The sequence below is a fragment of the Erithacus rubecula genome (genome assembly GCF_903797595.1).
Source record: "Erithacus rubecula genome assembly, chromosome: 22".
Taxonomy (NCBI): Eukaryota; Metazoa; Chordata; class Aves; order Passeriformes; family Muscicapidae; genus Erithacus; species Erithacus rubecula.
The window spans coordinates 9,753,925-9,773,602 of record NC_136674.1 but is presented as its reverse complement, the minus strand read 5'-3'; the positions used below and the strand labels follow the sequence as shown (position 1 = coordinate 9,773,602).

The 19,678-nt window shown below is 52.7% G+C and overlaps 2 protein-coding genes across 4 annotated transcripts in view; both read left to right on the top strand.

Annotated features, from left to right (window-relative positions):
• The window catches only part of LOC306811325 (S-adenosyl-L-methionine-dependent tRNA 4-demethylwyosine synthase TYW1-like), a 396,352-nt gene that overhangs the window by 202,779 nt on the left and 173,895 nt on the right, over positions 1-19,678 (top strand). The gene's annotated exons all lie outside the window — the stretch shown is intronic.
• Positions 1-19,678, top strand: part of CALN1 (calneuron 1) — a 139,241-nt gene that overhangs the window by 85,548 nt on the left and 34,015 nt on the right. For all 3 annotated transcript variants that reach the window (XM_079324938.1, XM_079324940.1, XM_079324939.1), the window contains one exon: positions 8,443-8,555. In XM_079324938.1, coding sequence (XP_079181064.1) covers positions 8,443-8,555 — 113 coding nt within the window. The remainder of the gene's footprint in view (positions 1-8,442; positions 8,556-19,678) is intronic.

Sequence of the window (19,678 nt, the reverse complement as noted above, 5' to 3'; positions counted from 1 at the left end):
CTGAAAACTGCAGGAGCTGAGGCTCTGAAGGGACAGAGGGGCTCCAGTGGGGATGTTTGATCATTTCCTCAGATCCTGGGAAGTTTTTATGGGATCCCAGAATGGTTTGGGTGGGAAGGGATCTTAGAGCTCCTCTCATTCCATGGCAGGGACAACTCCCACTGTCCCAGCTGCTCCCAGCCCTGTCCAGCCTGGCCTTGGGCACTGCCAGGGATCCAGGGGCAGCCACAGCTGCTCTGGGCACCCTGTGCCAGCCCTGCCCCAATCACAGGAACAATTCCTGCCCAATATCCCATCTAACCCCTCTGGCAGTGGGAGCCATTCCCTGTGTCCTGTCCCTCCATCCCTTGTCCCCAGTCCCTCTCCAGCTCTCCTGGAGTCCCTTTGGGCTCTGGAAGTGACTCTGAGCTCTCTCTGGAGCCTTCTCCTCCCCAGGTGAGCACCCCCAGCTCTCCCAGCCTGGATCCATCCCTGGCTCCATCCTTGTGCTCCCCTCTGGATTCATTCCTACAGATCCACATCCCTCCTGTGCTGAGAGTTGTTTCTCTCTTCCCAGAAGTCACTGGATCTGTCTAGAATTAAAACTGTTTTCCAAGGCCAAAGTTTAGTGCCAGACTTTCCCTGTTCCTGCTGTAGCTCTGCACTGAGGCTGTAATTAGGGAGAAATTCTCTGCCTTGCTCTGGCTGCTGAGAGGCTCTGACCTCCCAATCTTTGAAATCAAAAGCCTTGTCTGGGAAATCTCCTGTGGCTGGAGCTGTTCCCTGCTCATCCTGTGCCTCACCCCAGGCTCAGCCTGTGCCAGCCCAGCCCGGGTGAGCTGAGCATTGCAGGGAGTGCTGCAGAATAAAAATAAACAGGGCTTGTGTGCTCCGGCCATAAACCAGCTCGTTAACTTTAAATATCTCACCCTGCCGCTCGCTCGGGGTCACAGTCAGCGGGAGGAGTGAGGATGCTGATCAGCATTGAAACCATCCTCATCCTCATCCTCATCCTCATCCTCATCCTCATCCTCATCCTCATCCCTCGCTGGAGCTTCCAAGGACCTGATTATCCTGAGAATGGCCAGGAAAAAGGCTCATTTAGGAGCAATCAGGGTGCATTATCCAGCCAGTGAGATGCACAGCGCTGTGAAAACCTGGACCGAGTCCGTCCTGCTCGGGGTGGAGGAGGCGATGCAATCCAGGAATGTTTCCCCCCCTCTAATTTCCCTTTCCCAACCTCTTATTTCCATTTCCCCCTCCCTGATTTTCCTTTTTCCTTTCTCATTTCCCTTCTCCCCCTCTGATTTCCCTTTTTCCTCTATAATTTCCCTTTCCTCCCTCTCATTTCCCAGAATGTTTTCTCCTCCTCATTTCCCTTCCCCCCTTCTCATTTCCAGGAATGTTTCCCCCCTCTCATTTCCAGGAATGTTTTCCCCTCCTCATTTCCCTTTGTCTCCTTCATTTCTATGCATGTTTTCCCCTCCAGTTCCTCTATCCAGCTCTGCTTCTCTCCATCCCAATGAAGATTTAATTCCACCCTCCAAGGGAGTGTCTGGAGACCTTTGGAGAGACCAGGGTCTCTCCTGAGAGCTGAGGGTGGGGCTGTCCCATGGGAATGGGGATGGGATGGGGTCACCCCCTGCTCCTTTTGTTCCCTCAAAGCATGGGAGCTCTGACAGGAGTTCCCAGGAGCTGCTGCTGCTCTGGGATGAGGAGCCCTGCTCTCCCTGCCTGGCATTTCCAACCTGGGCAGACTTCTGAGGGTGGATCTTGTGGGATCAGGACCAGGGTGTCCTGCTTTGAAGGGCAGGTGTCTGCCAATAAAGGCAGAAGCTTCACATTGAAATGGAGAATGTAAACCCCCTCCCTCCAAATTATTAAAATTTGAAATTAAGGGGCTCTCAGGCAAAGAGATGGGAATTAGGAATAACAGTTCTTTACTAGGAAAATTAAAATAGAAATGCAGTATTACAAAGAACAATCCCAACCCTGCCAGAGTCAGAATCCAAGCTGACACCCGTCAGTCAGTCAGGGTGGTGGCAGCAGTCCCATTCAATGGTGGCTGCATCCTCCTGCAGTGGCAGATGTGCTTCAGCTGGAGCAGTGCTCCTGGAGAAGGTGCAGTTTCCTCTGAAGGTGCAGGGATGATGTGGAAAGGTCTGGCTTTCCTCTGGAATCCAGTGGAAAGAAGGTGCCTTGGTGTCCAAAATGTCAGTTTTTATCTGGGTAGGAAAGGCTTGGCTCCTGCCCTGGCTGGAGCATCTCCCAGTGGGATGATGGAATTTTATCAGTCATGCACTGGGACTCAGTGGCCATGAACAGGAGATATCTCCTGGAGGGAGGATGGGCTGTGGGAAGATAAAGATGATTGCCCAGCTGGTTTAAAGATGGCCCATGAGCAGAGAATATGTGCCAGGAGATCAGGGGCACTGCCCCACCCAGTGCAACAGATGGGACAGAATCCACATTGCTGGGCACAGCAACCCAGCACACAGGGGAAGGTGAGGTGGGGCACAGGAGGTGGTTTGGGTTCAGCTGGGGGTGCACAGCCCTGGCTCTGTGCTTCCTGCTGTTCATCCTCCAGCACATCCAGCTTTTCCTGCTCCCCGTACTGAAGGACTGAGGGAAGATGAAATGCTTTGTCCGGAGCTCAGAGCTTAGGGAGAGGGTGGGAAATTTCTCTGCTCAGCTCTTACAAACCAGTGCAGAGCCAGCAGGAACAGCTGATGGCACCTGGAACCTCTCAGTCCTGGGGATGTGGGATCAGAGCCTGGAGGAGAATTGGTGCTGAAGGGAAGTAGCTTAGGAGAGTAAATCCCCTTTCCAAAGGGCTGGAGGCTCTTTCATCTCCTCAGAGATGGTGTTCAACACAAAGTCTGCTCCCTGGAGGGCTGTGGTGCTTTTCCAGTCCCCTCCAGATGTTCAGTCATTAATGATTTTCTTTTTTCCTATGTCCCTTCTCCTCTGCACAACTCCCTGCCAGGAGGGCACAGCCGGGGGAGTCGGGCTCTGCTCCAGGGAACAGGAACAGGAGGAGAGGGAATGGCCTCAGGGGAGGCTCAGGGCAAATACTGGGAACATTTCTTCACTGGAAGGGTGGTCAGGCATCCCTGAAATGTTCAAAAGCTCTGTGGATGTGGCTCTTGGGGACAGGGGTCAGTGGTGGACTCGGCAGTGCTGGGGGAAGGTTGGACTCAATGATCCTGGAGATCAGTTCCAACCCCAATGATTCCATGATTCTGTCACCCCACAGGTTTATTTAGGAGGCCCAATGGGCATTTTGCAGAGGTGCACACACCCCTTCCTTGAGTCAGTCAGGTCCAAACACATCTCCCTGGGCTGCAAGGGCTGGAGAAACTCTTGGATTCCCAGCTCCAGGCTGCTCTTTCCTGCTGCTCCAGCATCTTTGGTGCACTTGGAATCAGAGAGCCACAGAAGGAAGGGACCTTAAAGATGATCCAGCCCCAACCCTGCCATCCCCAAACTCAGTGTATGTGGGATCCCAGGATTCCCTGCTGATGCTGGGGCTCCTCAAGCTGGAATTATCCCCAAGGTCTCTCTGCACCCCACGAATGGGAACTTTGGCAAGTCCCCACTGGCCACATGGGGTCTGTGGCACTGGGAAGGTTCCAGAGAACACAGAGATGTTGCATGGTGCCTCCAGCATCCTCTTCCCACCATGGGACAAGGAGCCAGGCTCCCACCACTGCCATTCCTTATTATTGTCACAATTCCCTGCTCTCTGGCAGGACTGAGAGTCCTGCAGGGAGCAAACCTCTGTGGGCACCTGGAAGCTCTTCTCACCCAGCTGAGGGCCTGGGGATGATGAGCTGATCTGATTTGGCTCTGCTGGGGTGGCCAGAGAGGCTCTGAGTCATTGCCTGAGTCATGAGGCTCAGCAACAGCCTTGGTGGCCCCGGGTGACTCGGTGACATTAATGCCAGGATTTACACAGAGCTTTACAGGGAGGGAAGTGTGAGGGCACTGCTGGGAGGAAATCAAGGAGTGCTTAAGGTGGGTTTAAACCAGTGCTTAAGCTCAGCTCTGTTGTTCTGCTGAGATCACAAAGGCAGTCACCCCTCCCTTGGCTGCTGAGTGCAACTCAGGGATGGGATGGAATCCTGTCTGGAAACCCCTCTGGCCTCACCCCCTTTTCCACCTGCCAGGCTGCCCTGTCCCAGCAGCCCCTCACCACAATTCCCAGGGTTTCTGCGTCCCAGCAACCCCTCACCACCATTCCCAAGGTTTCCCTGTCCCAGCAGACCCCTCACCACCATTCCCAAGGTTTCCATGTCCCAGCAACCCCTCACCACCATTCCCAAGGTTTCTGTATCCCAGCAGCCCCTCACCACCATTCCCAAGGTTTCTGTATCCCAGCAGACCCCTCACCACCATTCCCAAGGTTTCTGTGTCCCAGCAGCCCCTCACCACCATTCCCAAGATATCCCTGTCCCAGCAGACCCCTCACCACCATTCCTAAGGTTTCCCAGCAGACTCCACCCCACCATGCCAGTAAGTTTCCCTGCCCTCCCAGTTTGTAAATAAGCTCTGGGTATGTGAGCACCCTGGAATCATGGAATCATTAAGCTGGAAAAGAGCTCTGAAACCCTCAGGTGCAGCCATTAACCCATCGCTGCCCAGACCCCACGGAGCCATTTCCCTTCTGCAGCCAGGGAGCTCAGCCCGAGGCGGGTTTATAAAAATCTGCATTTGTGCCTGGGAGCAGGGACAGGGGGAGCTGTCCTGGGGCTGTCCCGGGGCAGGGAGCACATCCTGCTCCACCTGGCTGGAGCTGCTCCTGCCTGTGCCCTTCCCAGGGGTTCTCCTGCTGCGGGATGAGCTGAGCTCAGTCCTCAGTGGGCGCCTGGAGGCAGAGGAAGGGAGGATGTGACAGCACCCATCTCACAGGGGGATTGTGAGGAAGGTGCCCAGCCTTTTCCTCCTTTATCCCTTTCCTTAAACCAACTCTGAGTGAATTTGTGGGTAATCCACACGTGGCTGGGAATCCCGAGGGTCCTGGGGAGAGCAGCACACCTGCAGCACAAGGATGGGAGGGTTGGATTTGGTTCCAGGGCTCGATCCCCAGCAGCTCCCAGCACTGTGTGAGTGGCCATTGGAAGGAGTAGGAGGCTCTTGCCTGTGCCAAACCCAAATTCTACACTGTACTCCCAGGCTGGAATGTGAAAACTGGGCTTTGGTGATGCCCTGGCTGTGCAGAGCAGCCCTGTGCAGGTTTTGGTGTTGGATTTTATAACATTTCTCTCGTGGCTGTCAAAAGGAATTTTCATGCAAACCCGTGATTTCTCTCTTTTGATGAAATGATGCTGCAGTCTCATGAGTGCTGATGGCAGGGAAGATTTGTTTTCTGCGGCTTCACATGAATGTTAAAGGGATATTTTTTGCAGGAAAAAGTGGGGTCTAGTTGCCTTCCTATTTAAGAGTTTTAATTGAAAAAGAAGTCAATAAGGGGATAATGCATTTTTCAATGGCATCTTTCTTTGGAGGTTGTGGAAAATGCTCTCATTAAGCTTTTAATTAAAGCCTGGGAATTTAGTGATGATATCCGGCATAGGCACAGGGAAGTCAGGAGCCAGGGGCTGCCCGGAGTCTTGTACCAAGTCGGAACCCAGCAGTCCTGACCCCTTTTCTCCGGAATCACGTGTGGGACCGAGTCCTGCCTGTCCCTGAGGGTGCAGTGACATTGGAGAGAACCCGAGCCGAACAACTCCGTGCTCGGGCACACACAAATGTATGCGGGGGCAAGTACAGCATCTCTTTAAAATGCAAATTGTTTTCTTGTTAATCTGGCTAATTTAAAGAAATTAGCATGCCAGAGCATCCCGATTTGCGTCGCAGCGCGGATGCGCTGCTGTCGGTGCCCTGGAGTGCGCTGTGAATGGCACGGAGCCGCTGTCACCTTGTGTTACCTCCCGAGCCACCCTGGTGCCGCCACTGATCTAGCCCAGAAATCTCTAAAGAATGGCGCTCCAGGTGATGGACAGCACACTCCTCACCTCAATAAACTCTCCCAGAAACGAGCTCGGTCCTGCAGAGATCGGCTTCAGCAGCGGGACGGGGGTCATGGTCTTACAGGATCCCTCAGGGTTCACTTTATGAGCCTCACCCCAGGATATTCTCTCTCAGAAATCCCAGAAATCCCAGATTTCCTGAGGCCCGGAGATCGCAATTCGGCACTCGGGCTGTGCTGAGTTTGTGCCAGGGCTGTGCCGAGTTTGTGCTCGGGATGTGTTGAGTTTGTGCCCGGGCTGTGCTGAGTATGTGCCCGGGCTGTGCCGAGTTTGTGCCCGGGCTGTGCTGAGTTTGTGTCGGGGCTGTGCTGAGTTTGTGCCGGGGCTGTGCTGAGTTTGTGCCCGGGCTGTGCCGAGTTTGTGCGGGGCTGTGCCGAGTTTGTGCCGGGGCTGTGCCGAGTTTGTGCGGGGCTGTGCCGAGTTTGTGCCCGGGCTGTGCCGAGTTTGTGCCGGGGCTGTGCCGAGTTTGTGCCGGGGCTGTGCCGAGTTTGTGCCGGGGCTGTGCTGAGTTTGTGCCCGGGCTGTGCCGAGTTTGTGCCGGGGCTGTGCCGAGTTTGTGCCCGGGCTGTGCTGAGTTTGTGCCGGGGCTGTGCTGAGTTTGTGCCCGGGCTGTGCTGAGTTTGTGCTCAGGCTGTGCCGAGTATGTGCCGGGGCTGTGGCGAGTTTGTGCTCGGGATGTGTTGAGTTTGTGCCCGGGCTGTGCCGAGTTTGTGCCGGGGCTGTGCCGAGTTTGTGCCGGGGCTGTGCCGAGTTTGTGCCGGGGCTGTGCCGAGTTTGTGTCGGGGCTGTGCTGAGTTTGTGCTCGGGATGTGTCGAGTTTGTGCCGGGGCTGTGCCGAGTTTGTGCTCGGGATGTGTCGAGTTTGTGCCGGGGCTGTGCCGAGTTTGTGCCGGGGCTGTGCTGAGTTTGTGCCGGGGCTGTGCTGAGTTTCTCAGTCCTTTGTGCAGAGATAAGGACATGGGAGATCGTGATGAGCTGCTCACCTTCTCAGATCCCACATACCGGGTGTGACTAGAGGCACAGGTGTGACACAGCCCAGGTGTGATCAGAAGCACAGGGAGCAGAGGTGGTGCCATATGTGCCACACAGAGCTGGCACACGGCCTGGCTGTGGCACCACTGGTGGTTCCATCCTGGCCCTGGCATTGATCTGCTGCAGTCTCAGGGTCTGGGACACTGCTCCCACCTGCTGATCTCACAACAGCAGCTCCAGGGAGGGCTGGATGCAGTCACTCCCAGCTGAATGGGAGTAAAACATAACCCCAAACCCTGCAGGGGCTGGTTCTGACCCCACAGTGGTGTGATTTATGCACCCCATCAGTGCAGTAACATGGAGGAGGAGATGTCCATGGCCTGATCAATGAAGGAGATTTTCCACAAGATTAGGTTAAGCATTCTCAGGAGATCAGGCATTGAACTACTCAGACAGATTGGGATTTTTAAGATCCTTCAGCAGGCATGAATATCCTTTTTTTTTTTTTTTTTTTTTTTTTTTTTTTTTTTAAATTTTTATTTTTTGGGGAGGGAAAAGTGGCATTTGCTACAAACTCCCTCCAAACAGCCCCGTGCCTCGTTCAGAGCAGGAGCCACACCTGGTCTCATTGGTGGCAGGAGCTGTCACCTGTCCCTGCTGGTGGCACTGAGGCTGTGCCTGCACTGCCTTCTCTGCATGCTGGGCACACACAGGGGTGGTGCTGGGCAGCTGGGCTGAAATCTCTGCTGGGTCTGGGTTATCATGGCCCTGCTGGGTCTGGGATAGTCTGGCCCTGCTGGGTCTGGGATAGTCTGGCCCTGCTGGGTCTGGGATATCCTGGCCCTGCTCGGTCTGGGATATCCTGGCCCTGCTCAGTCTGGGTTATCCTGGCCCTGCTGGGTCTGGGATATCCTGGCCCTGCTCAGTCTGGGATATCCTGGCTCTGCTGGGTCTGGGATATCCTGGCCATGCTCTTCCTGCTCTCCCTCCCTCTGGAGCCTGGGGCTGGCCTTGTAAAACTTGTGCAGACTCTGAGAGGGAAAGCCCTGGCCTCCCCCAGCCCTCCCTTCCTCTCAGCTGTCCCCCTGCCAAAATGGCCTTTTGGATTCTATCCCTGGGCCAGCTGGGGCACAAGAGGGGCCATTCCCTGGCACAGCAAAGGATTTGGGTCCGTGGGCACATGGAAGTTGCTGTGGAGGTTTCCTGTGTCCAGAGGGGCACGTTGGGCTCTCAGGGGTAATTAATTGATAACAGTGAGGATGGACAGGCCCTGAGACAGATTTCAGAGCAGCTGTGGCTGCCCCTGGATCCCTGGCAGTGCCCAAGGCCAGGCTTGGAGCAGCTGGGACAGTGGGAGGTGTCCCTGTTCACATCAGGGACTTGCACTATATGGCCTCTAAAGTCCCAATCCAACCTTCTCTCTGATTTCTGAATCTCTTACCTTTTCCTCTCATTCCAGGGGATGGCCAGGTGGATTTTGATGAATTTATGACCATTCTGGGACCTAAGCTGGTGTCGTCAGAGGGCAGGGATGGCTTCCTGGGGAACACAATAGACAGCATATTCTGGCAGGTAAGTGAGCATTGCTTTACTTCAGCCAGCTCTCAGCAGCTCCAGAGAGGATTTGTTGAGGAGCACAGGATGTTTTACTGAATGGGAATGATTGTGGAAGGGTGTTGAGCTCCATCATGCCAGGCTGTGGAAGAAGGAGGGAATTGTGTCCAGCCCAGCCCTGTGTTCCTGTGGATGAATGCAGCTGGACACAGCAAAGCACCCTGAGAGTCACACAACACCTTTGGGAGTCTGCAATCCACTTTTGGGAGAGAAAAAACATTTTTCTCCAGGAATATTTTGAGTTGGGAGCCTTGAAGCTGCCTGGCTGCTCAGTGTCCCTGCTCAGTGCCCCTTGGCTGGGCAGGGGTTGTTCACAAACAGGGAATGAGCTGAGCAGCTCAGGGTTCCTGCTGAACTCAGGGATGGGCTCAGGATAACCTGAGCCAGGGAAAGTTTTGCCCCAGGTGCTGCCCCCAGGTCCTGCTGCAAGGAGACGGATCCAGCACTGGGAGCTGCTTTTTGCCTGCCCTGCAGTGAGACTTTAAACAGTTGGAGCTTCCAGGAAAAGCAGTCCAGGCTGTGCTGGCAGGATCAGAAATGCCCCAGAACACAGAGCTACACATTTGCAGCCAATGGATCAAATGTGTGGCTTCCTGTGGGACTCCAGCTCCTTTCACTGACCAGCCCCCACAACCTCAGAGACTTTGGCTGTTCCCAAGGTTAATGAAGCAAAAGAGTCAAACCTGGAAATGAGAATTCCTGCCTTCTTTTACAACCCTCCAGCCCAGTCCAGACTGAATTGGGTGGAGCTTTGAAAAACTATTTTTAAATGCTTTTAAAAACTTACTCCTGGCCTCCTGGCATGAGGCAGGAATAACACTGAAAATTCTGCTCTGGATTCCAGGATTTGGTGGTCAAAGCAGGAGTTTGGTGCAGGTGAAGCCCCCATGGTTTGTGATGTACCTGCGGGGAGTAAATGGCATCAGGAGGGGCAGGACTGGGAGCCAGGGGTATTATATTGCCTCCAGTGCTCCTTGGGAGCCTCCTGCCAGCCTGGGAGGGAGAGGAGGGTGCCCCATCCCATCCCATCCCATCCCATCCCATCCCATCCCATCCCATCCCATCCCATCCCATCCCATCCCATCCCATCCCATCCCATCCCATCCCATCCCACTGAGCCCTCCAAAATTCCAGCCCCTCAGGAGCTGCTCAAGAAGCAAAAATCATCTTGGGAAGATCAGGTTTGTGAGCTGAGCTCTTGGATGGGGACCAAAGAAGTCTGAAGCCTGCCTGAAAATCCCTCTCTCAGTTTAACCCACTGCTTTAAGTGACCCTCCCACCTCTGCAAATGCCTGGAAGGGGGTCAGGAGAAGGGATTGTGCCTGGATTTAGAGCTGCAGGGCTCCTGGGATCAGCCTGCACAGGGACATGGTCCTGGTGCCTCCCTGGCTGTGGTGGGACAGAGAAAAGGGGACAGAGGCTCCAGCTGGGAGCCCTGAATGGGCAGGGACAGCCCCAGGGGCACCTTCAGGCAGCAAAGAATTCCACATGTGCTCCATGGCTTTGGAAAGCACCAATTATGGGCTTTACCACCTCTTTACTCAGCACTTACCTGCGTTTCTAAGCCCTTGAAGAGCTCTGGTTGCTTTTCCTCTGGGGTCAGAGCACAAAGTCTTTGCAGCTTTTTCCCAAGGAGAAATCATAGAGGTTTTATTCAGGGAACAGGCTCCCTTTGGCCATTGCTCCCAACCCATCTGCAGGGCCTCAGCCACTTCACCCCTGAGCATTTCTGCCTCTGCATCATCCCTAGCAGGATTCCTGGTGGCACACCAAGCCTTTTGGGGAGTCAGGGCTTGGCTGTTTCCCATTTCCCCCTGATGTGCAATTTCCACATTTTCTGGAGTGAATGGCAGAGGTTGAGCCTGGATTCCTGACAGAGCACTGTAATCGCTCCCAAGGAAGGATTTTAGGGAGGGAATGGTGCCCACAAGGCTGTGCCCAGTGCTGGGGGGCAAGGATGGGACAAAAGGAACACCTGGCTGGGCAGTGCCACCAGGAAACTTCACCCCAAAGCTTCTGAAATCAGTCCCACTGGAAAGAGAAGCCATGTGGGCATCCAGAAAGTGCCTCCCCCTCTCCCCCAGCCTCCCCATGCTGGGAGATCTTTGCCAAGCTCATTTCTAAGGCTCCAGTGTTAAACACTTGCTGCAGGATGGAATCTGGAGGAGCTCCAGGCCTGGGGCTCAGCAGCAGCCCCAGAGGGAATAACAGCCCTGGATGACAGGTTTTTAATGAAATGAACCTCTCTGGGGTTGCTGGAAGGTTTTGGGAAGTCAGGACAAGTGGGGTTGTTAAAAACCAGGGCTGGGTCTGCCTCGGGTGCAGGAGAAACTCAGTGATGAGCTCATTTGGAAAATCAAAACTTTGTACCATGAGCAGCTGAGAGCCAAAGCTGCCTGGTTAACCCTTGTCCCTTTGCTGCAGGAATTCCAGACAGGATATCTGGGGCTTTGTGTGGCATGAGGGGCCAGTGCTGGGCCATCCCTCAGCTGTTCACCCACCCTGGGCTCAGCAGCAGCCTGGGCACTGGGGATGGGCACAGCTGCTTTGCAGGAGTGGGGCAGCACAATTCCCGTGCGGAGATGCTGCTCAGAGCTCTCATCTCTCCCTTGGGATGGCTCTGCAGGGCTGGGCAGGTCCTGCACAGGAACAGCTCAGCAGCTGCTTGTGGTTTCTGGGGTTGGGGGAACCTTTTCCTTTCTCCAGGCTCTTTTGCTAGGGAGGAGGGGTATCCTGTGTTTATGATCTTTATGAGTAGGAATGGCCAAAAACCCAACAGCACCTCTGTGCAAGGAGTGAGGGATGTGCAGGGACAGCAGGGACCCCTGAGGTCTGAGCTGCACCCTCAGCACAGGCACCAAAGGACACTTTATTCCCTGGAAAATGGAGCAGGGACCACATCCAGCTGTGGGGGGTTGCATTTGGGGCTGACTGGGGAGGGAATTTAGTGAGAGAAAGGGGCGACCAGCGCTGGCTGGACCAGGGGAGAGCACAGGGAAATGACTGGGATGGGACACAGAGGTGTCCCCTGCCCAGCCCAGCCACTGAGGTTTTGAGCTCTGCCCACCCCCAATCCAGTGTGCAGCCACCGCTGAGAATGCAGGAGAGTCCCTGGGGACAGATCTGGGCTCTCCTGATCTGGTCAATCAATTAGTGCCTTAATAGAGAGAAATGAAGGGGAAAATGTGTGGGAGGGGCAGGGCAGGGCACTGAGAGGCTGTGGAGGGAGCAGGGAAGGAGGGGCTGTGTTGGGGCTGTCTCCAAAGACAATTTTGCCTGGAGAGGGATTTTTCTTTATGGAGTTCAGAGATAAACCTGCTGCAGTTGCTTCCTGTGAGTTTCTGCTGCTGTCCCTGCAGAGGAGTTAATCTGATGATGGTAAATGAGCCTTGCTGCAGAGGAATTGTTTGTGCCTGTGTCCAATTTAATGTGGGAACAGATCCAGGTGCTCCTATGGGGTCAGTCCTTCCTCTCTCTCCTCCTTCTCCTCCTGAGGCAATGCAGCCCCTCTGGGCAGGTGCAGGATGTTGTAAAACCAAAGGATGGGACATTTTATATCTTGCAGCAGAATTTTTTTGCTGGTGCTCTGAGCTGCTCTGCTGCAAAAATCTCGATTCCTGGATTTCAGGAGCTGCTGTGTCAGCTTTTCAAAGAACTTTCTCAAATCCACTGCCAGGGAAGAAGGGAGGTGTGAGATTGGGAAGGAATTCTGTTCCCAGAGGATGGGCAGGGCTGGCACAGGGTGCCCAGAGCAGCTGTGGCTGCCCCTGGATCCCTGGCAGTGCCCAAGGCCAGGCTGGACAGGGCTGGGAGCAGCTGAGACAGTGGAAGGTGTCCCTGCCATGGCATGGGGTGGGCTGGGATGAGCTTTAGTCCTTCCAAGCCAACCCATTCCAGGTCTCTATGACTCACAGATTCAGTGCCCTCCCTCCTGGTGGCTGCTCTGGGGTTTAAATCAGGAAAAACAGCTGAAGGTTTGGATGGAAATTTGATGCACTAGGCCAAAGATGGAGAATTTGGGCTGAACCATTACACAAGGAACACCTTCCCAAATGCTCTTACACCAAACAAATCAGCCCACAACACTACCTCATTCTGAGCAGCACCTTTTGGTTGTTGAACCTGAGATATCTTGAAGTGATTTCCACATTAAAAGAATCCATACATTTAAAATATCAACCATTTCTTGGGTTTTCCCAGCTGGAAAAGTAAAGGAGAGGTTGGAAACGTTGGCATTGATTATCCTGTAAAACCAATGCAATGTGAGCTGGGAGCCAAGGCAGAGACCTCTCCTGGGACAGCCAACTGTGGTCACTGTGCTCAGCAGTGCCCCTTCACTCCAGCAGCCTGACCATGACCCAATTTCAGGAATTAAATATCTCCTGCCACAACTGCTCCTGCAGTTTAGGGCATGTATTTCTCATATCCATGTTGAAAAGGGGAGATTTTCCATGGGATGATGCAGGTGGCTGGTGTGAAATTAATCTCAAAAAACCTGGGACACTTCTCAGTGTCCTTTAGCTCATCCCAGATAAGCTGGGACACCCCCAGGTGTCCCTTGGAGCTACCAGAGGGAAACAGCCACATCCAGGGTACAATTCAAGGGAATCCATCATCCATCCATCCATCCATCCATCCATCCATCCATTCATCATCCATCCATCCATCCATCCATCCATCCATCCATCCATCCATCATCCATCCATTCATCCATCCATCCATCATCCATCCATCCATCCATCCATCCATCCATCCATCCATCCATCATCCATCCATCCATCCATCCATCCATCCATCCATCCATCCATCATCCATCCATCCATCATCCATCCATCCATCCATCCATCCATCATCCATCCATCATCCATCCATCCATCCATCCATCCATCCATCATCCATCCATCCATCCATCCATCCATCCATCCATCCATCCATCCATCAATCCATCCATCATCATCCATCCATCCATCATCCATCCATCCATCCATCCATCCATCCATCCATCCATCCATCCATCCATCCATCCATCCATCCATCCATCCATCCATCCATCCATCCATCCATCATCCATCCATCCATCCATCATCCATCCATCCATCCATCCATCCATCCATCCATCCATCCATCCATCCATCATCCATCCATCATCCATCATCCATCCATCATCCATCCATCCATCCATCCATCCATCCATCCATCCATCCATCCATTATCCATCCATCCATCCATTCATCATCCATCCATCCATCCATTCATCATCCATCCATCCATCCATCCATCCATCCATCCATCCATCCATCCATCCATCCATCTCTCACTGCACTGCAGTTATTTTGTTGAGTGAAATCTTCATTGACTCAAAGCAAAGTCTGCTTTTCCTGGAGCTCAGAGTTTGGGAATTGTTTGGAACAGACTTGCTTTGTTTTATTTTTTCTTTTTTTGCTAAAGACTCCCCACTGTGGGACAGAAATCTACACATTGAGCTGCCTGCAAACCCTGGCATTCAGTGGAGTAAAAATATTGGGGAAACTGAACTAAGGCTTGAAAAAGAAGGAAAGGCAGGAAAACAGACACTGCATTGCTCATAAACAAGCAGAAACCCCGAGGTGTTGGCAACTATTTGTGACAAAGAAATGTGTTGGGATGAAAATGACCTTTACTGTGAAAGAAAATTAAAAAAAAAAAAATTACCTGTTCAGGGAAAAAAAGGAAAAGAGAGAGACCTTTGGGAAAATGCAAATGGAGAAGCTGCAAAGATGCTGGTGCTGAGGTGGGGGAGAGCTGGGGTTCCTTAGGGTGGGCAGGTGAGGGTCCCCTCCAAGCCAAACCCTTCTGAGATTCTGAAGGTGCCCCCCCTGTATGCCTGAGTGTCCCCTGGGTGTCTGTGAGTGTCCCCTGGGTGCCTGAGTGTCCCCTGGCTGTCTGTGAGTGTCCCCTGGGTGCCTGTGAGTGTCCCCTGGGTGTCTGTGAGTGTTCCCTGGGTGCCTGAGTGTCCCCTGGCTGTCTGTGAGTGTCCCCTGGGTGTCTGTGAGTGTCCCCTGGGTGCCTGTGCTGCTCTCCAGGTGTCTCCTGGGCACAGCTCCTGCCAGGGCACTGGGGCTGGCCTCTCCCCTGCACAGGCAGCAGGAGCAGTCTGGAGCTGTCCCTGGAGAAGAGGTGTCCCCTCTGTCCCCCATGCTCATCCAGCTGTCACCTCTGGGTGTCCCCAGCCCTGCTGGTCCTCCCAGAGCTGCCCAGGCTCCACCTCCCTCCCTTTTCTTTGGGATCTTGCCCTGATTTCCCCAGGCACTTGTGCCACCAGTGCTGCCAGTGGGGCTGTTGTGCTTCAGTTTGGAGGTTTTGATATGTTTGGGTTTTTTAACTTCAGTTTGGGTTTTATGTCAGTGATTTCTGGGCTCTTGGGTGATGTACAGGGACCTGTGGTGCTGTGACCATCTCTCATCACTGCACCAGTGCCCTCTGAGCCAGGCAGACCCTTCCCAGGCTCTGAATTTGTCAGTAAATTTCCCAGCAGCAGTTTTACCAAGTGAATGGAACAATGCTGATCTTCAAGAGAAATTCCTTGAGGGTTTTTCTTTAAACAAATTTACCACTTCACTGAGAACCTGTTTCTCTGCCTGGGTGTTTTCTGCACCATCATTTCTCTGAGGAGGTTTGGGTTTATTTTTGTGCTGACAAAGACAGAAATCTGTGCTCTGGGGTGGCTGCAGCCTCCAGAGCTGATGTGGTGCACAGAGATATTTGTTTTGTTATTCTTGCTGTTGAGTACACAACACTATCAAGTGGTCATTAGAATAAATGATTTTGTGATCCAATATATTTACTCAGTTAAAAGAATGTAGAACAGCAGGAGCCCAGAGCAACCTGAGGGAGCTGTGGAAGGATCCAATATTTCTGGTGGAAAGTGTTCAGAATTGATTTTTATAATTTCTGAATGTGAATAAGCAGATCTGGCACCTAAGGGGAAGATCTCTGCTCACAGTGAGCCACAATAATGCTGCAGTTACCTCCAGAAGTGGATTTTAGTGTCCAGATTTCCCACTCTGAGCAGAGCCAGCCCTGGTGATAACCCAGCAAAGTGGAGCTCTGGTTTGGAGCAGGGAGTGGTAGCTGTGCCCTGCCTGGGGGAGGGATGGGGGTCATCCCCTGACAGTGATTTGAATGTTTTTCATCTCCTCCTGCCCTGCTGGGAGTTGGTTCCCATGTTTCCCCCGGGATCTCCTGCCCAGGGGATCCTTATCAAACACATCCCTGTCACTCCCCCTGTGCCCCTGCAGCTCCAGGCTCGGGAGTAACAGCAATAAAGAGACAAATGAAACAAAAAGAGGCATTTGAAAGGAGCAGAGCTGTCAGGGATGCAGCCAGGCTGGGTGGAAGTGCCAAATTCCAGGGATTTCAGGGACTCTGATCCTGTGTCCCTGAACCTCAGCTTCCAGCACTTGTGTTCTTTGTATATGAGACAATTGAGGCAGTGTAAATATTTATTTTATGGCCAGCTGGTGTGTGGGTGCATGCTTACACAACATAATCCAGGATTAAAGTGCCAGAGGGCAGGGTTAGGTGGGATATGGGGAAAGAATTGTTCCCTGTGAGGGTGGGCAGGCTCTGGCATTGGAAGGTGTCCCTGCCCATGGAATAGGATGGGCTTTAGGATCCCTCCTACCCAAACCATTCTGGGATTCCAGATTTAGGTTAAATTCATCTATTCCCCAATGTTGGTGTCCTTTTGTTCTGTCAGCCCTGTCCTGGCACTTTTCAGTGCCACATTTTTAGCCCAGACAGGCAGGAAAACTCTGCTGAACTCCCACTCAACCCCCCCTGTGTGGATATTCCAAATACCCTCAGCAAACTGCACCTCTTTTTCCTACTGTCATTTGAAAGCTCTTGAATTCAAGGGCATTTTTAGGGCAGAAGTGGAATTTATTACAATCACTGAATCAAATGAAAATGAAACCTCACAGAACTGCTGGTTCAGCTCAGGACAGATGTGGAAAATAACCCCTCTTTCCCAGGACTGTTGTTTTGTGAATTTTCAGAGAATGAGAACAAAGCCCTGTGAGGATGGAGGGAGTGGAGAGAACCCTCCCCTCTGTCCTGATGTCCCTGAGCCAGCTGAGGCTTTGTCACCTTCAACCCCTTCTGAGCTTTCCTCGGTTCCCTGAGGAACAGGGGCTCAGTATAAGCACCTGATCTGGAGAAAAACCCCAGCAGATCAGTGCTGCACATGGCTCAGAACAGAGCTGGCTGGGGAAGGGCAAACTGGTGAGGGACAGGGCTGAAGTGGCCCCAAGCAGCTCCAAAACTGCTCCTAAACTGCTCTAAAATTGCTCCTAAACTGCACCTGAACTGCTCCTAAACTGCACCTGAACTGCACCTGAACTGCTTCTAAACTGCACCTGAACTGCTCCTAAACTGCACCTGAACTGCTCCTAAACTGCACCTAAACTGCACCTAGGCTGCTCCTAAACTGCACCTGAACTGCACCTGAACTGCTCCTAAACTGCACCTGAGCTGCTCCTAAACTGCACCTGAACTGCTCCTGAACTGCTCCTAAACTGCACCTGAACTGCTCCTAAACTGCACCTGAGCTGCTCCTAAACTGCTCCTAAACTGCACCTAAACTGCTCCTAAACTGCACCTGAACTGCACCTGAACTGCTCCTAAACTGCACCTGAGCTGCTCCTAAACTGCACCTGAACTGCTCCTAAACTGCACCTGAGCTGCTCCTAAACTGCACCTGAACTGCACCTGAACTGCTCCTAAACTGCACCTGAACTGCTCCTAAACTGCACCTGAGCTGCTCCTAAACTGCACCTGAACTGCTCCTAAACTGCACCTAGGCTGCTCCTAAACTGCACCTGAACTGCACCTGAACTGCTCCTAAACTGCACCTGAGCTGCTCCTAAACTGCACCTGAACTGCACCTGAGCTGCTCCTAAACTGCACCTGAACTGCTCCTAAACTGCACCTGAGCTGCTCCTAACCCACTTTTGGGCTGGCAGGGGAATTGTCCTGCTACCCTGAGCCAAACCTTTGGGTGTGATCTCAGCTCTTAGAGTTAGATTTAGGTTTAGCTTTGTGTTTTGGTTCCCATCTTAATTCGTGCAGGACCTGGCACAGGCAGGGAAATGCTGGCATGAATTTTCCAAGATCAGGGTCCTGGGAAGGAAGGAAAGAGCTGAGCCTGGTCTCTGTGTTTGTGATCCTTCCTCCTGGGCTGAATTTGGGGTTTTCATTTTGGGTGGGTGTGTGATACCTCACAGAATAGTCACACTGATGATTGGGAATAACCAACACATCTTTGTGAACTTAATTCCCTTCAAATTTCCCAAGTGGGACTTTGATCAAAGGCTTTGAAATTGTCATTAGACCCTGAATTCCTGAATTTTTCCTGGGTATGTGCCTGGTTTTCATCAATGTGTTTTAAAGTGTGTTTCACTCAGTGACACAACACCCTCGTTTATCTGGGGCCTGTTTCTCAGCAAACAAATCCAATGAGGTTTCTCTTGTATCATTTGGAACTGACAATGGAGGGCTGAGCCAAAGCAAAATGACTTTGAGGTGTTTGATGTGGGGTTTTGCATTTCTTTAGCTCCCAGCAGTTTGTCCTGTGTGACCCTGGGGTTGTCACACATGGCCTGGCTGGCACTAAAATGCCTGAACTGGGGCAGGTGTCCCCAAGGATGGTGACAGGGACCTGCAAACCTGAGTTGTAAAGGTATTTCACCACCCCTACTCCTCCCAAGAGTGTTCATTATTCACAGAATCCCAGAATGGTTGGGAGCCCATCCAGTGCCTCCCCTGCCATGGCAGGGACACCTGCCACTGTCCCAGCTGCTCCCAGCCCTGTCCTTGGGCACTGCCAGGGATCCAGGGGCAGCTGCCCTGGGCACCCTGTGCCAGGGTCCCCCACCCTCCCAGGGAGGAATTTTGTCCTTCCCCACATCCAGGGGGCTCTGGCAGGGCAGGGAAGGAGCAATGGGAGGAGGAGCAGAGGGTTGGGAGAATCCTCTGCTCTCCCCACCTGGCTGGCTCTGGAGCAGCTGAGCACTGATTGCTGAGCAGGAATTAAATCAGGGCAGTTAAACCCCAAACCCACCCCAGCCATGCACACTGAGGACACAGGCTCCTGATGTTTGTGGTAATCAGCATGCAGTGGCTGATTAAAGGCCATTAAAATTCACCAGCCAGGATTCCAGCCCAGTTCCTTTCCAGGTGTGGGATAATCAGAGCTGACTTTAACCCTGACACAGAGCCCTGTTGGGGCAAGGAGCTGCTGCCTCTGTCCCACAGCAGACAGCAAAACAAGGCACAAATAATCAGATTTATAGAAGACAAGGGCTGGAATCTGCAGGAGGAAACAGCCTGGAAGTGTTCTGTCACACTCCTGCACCCCTAGGAGAAATATGGATCATATTAAAAATTAATTGCAACAAGAGCTGACAGCTTCTGTGGTGGGGAGTTCATTGCATCTCAGAAATTTGCAGGGAATGTGGTGACTTTATTACATCTATTATGATAACTTTATCATATTTATTCTTGTTTTCTGGAACTGGAAAAACTCTGAACTTTCCTTCCCTGAAAGTGTATTTTTCACAACATCAGAAACATCCCAGTCCTTACTCACCAAGGTCATCACAGACTTTGTAAAGAGACCTTAAACCTGCCCAGGATAATTTACATTATCCCAGCCTGTCTTTGGCTGCTGTCAGAACCTCTTGCATTTGACAGACATGGAAATTGCTCCTGCAATTAAAGCTGCAGTCAGTTCATTTAATGCCTGCACAATTAAATCCCAGCCTTGGAGCCCTCCTGGTCACAGACTGGGTGAAGCAGGAGCCCCCAGGGGCTGGGGGGAGGCTGAGTGGGGGGTGAAAGTCCCACTTAAGCCTTTAAGTGGCTTTTTGTCACTCTCAGGTCCTGTTTTGTGGGGTGGCAGTGCTGCTGGGGGGGCTGCAGTGTCCCCTCACCCTCTGTGCCCTCTCTGTCACACAGAGGGTGGGGACACTCCTGTCCTGGTGACACAGAGGTGCTGGTGGTGGCTCTGGACCAGACACTGGAGCAGCTTCATCAGGGCAGGT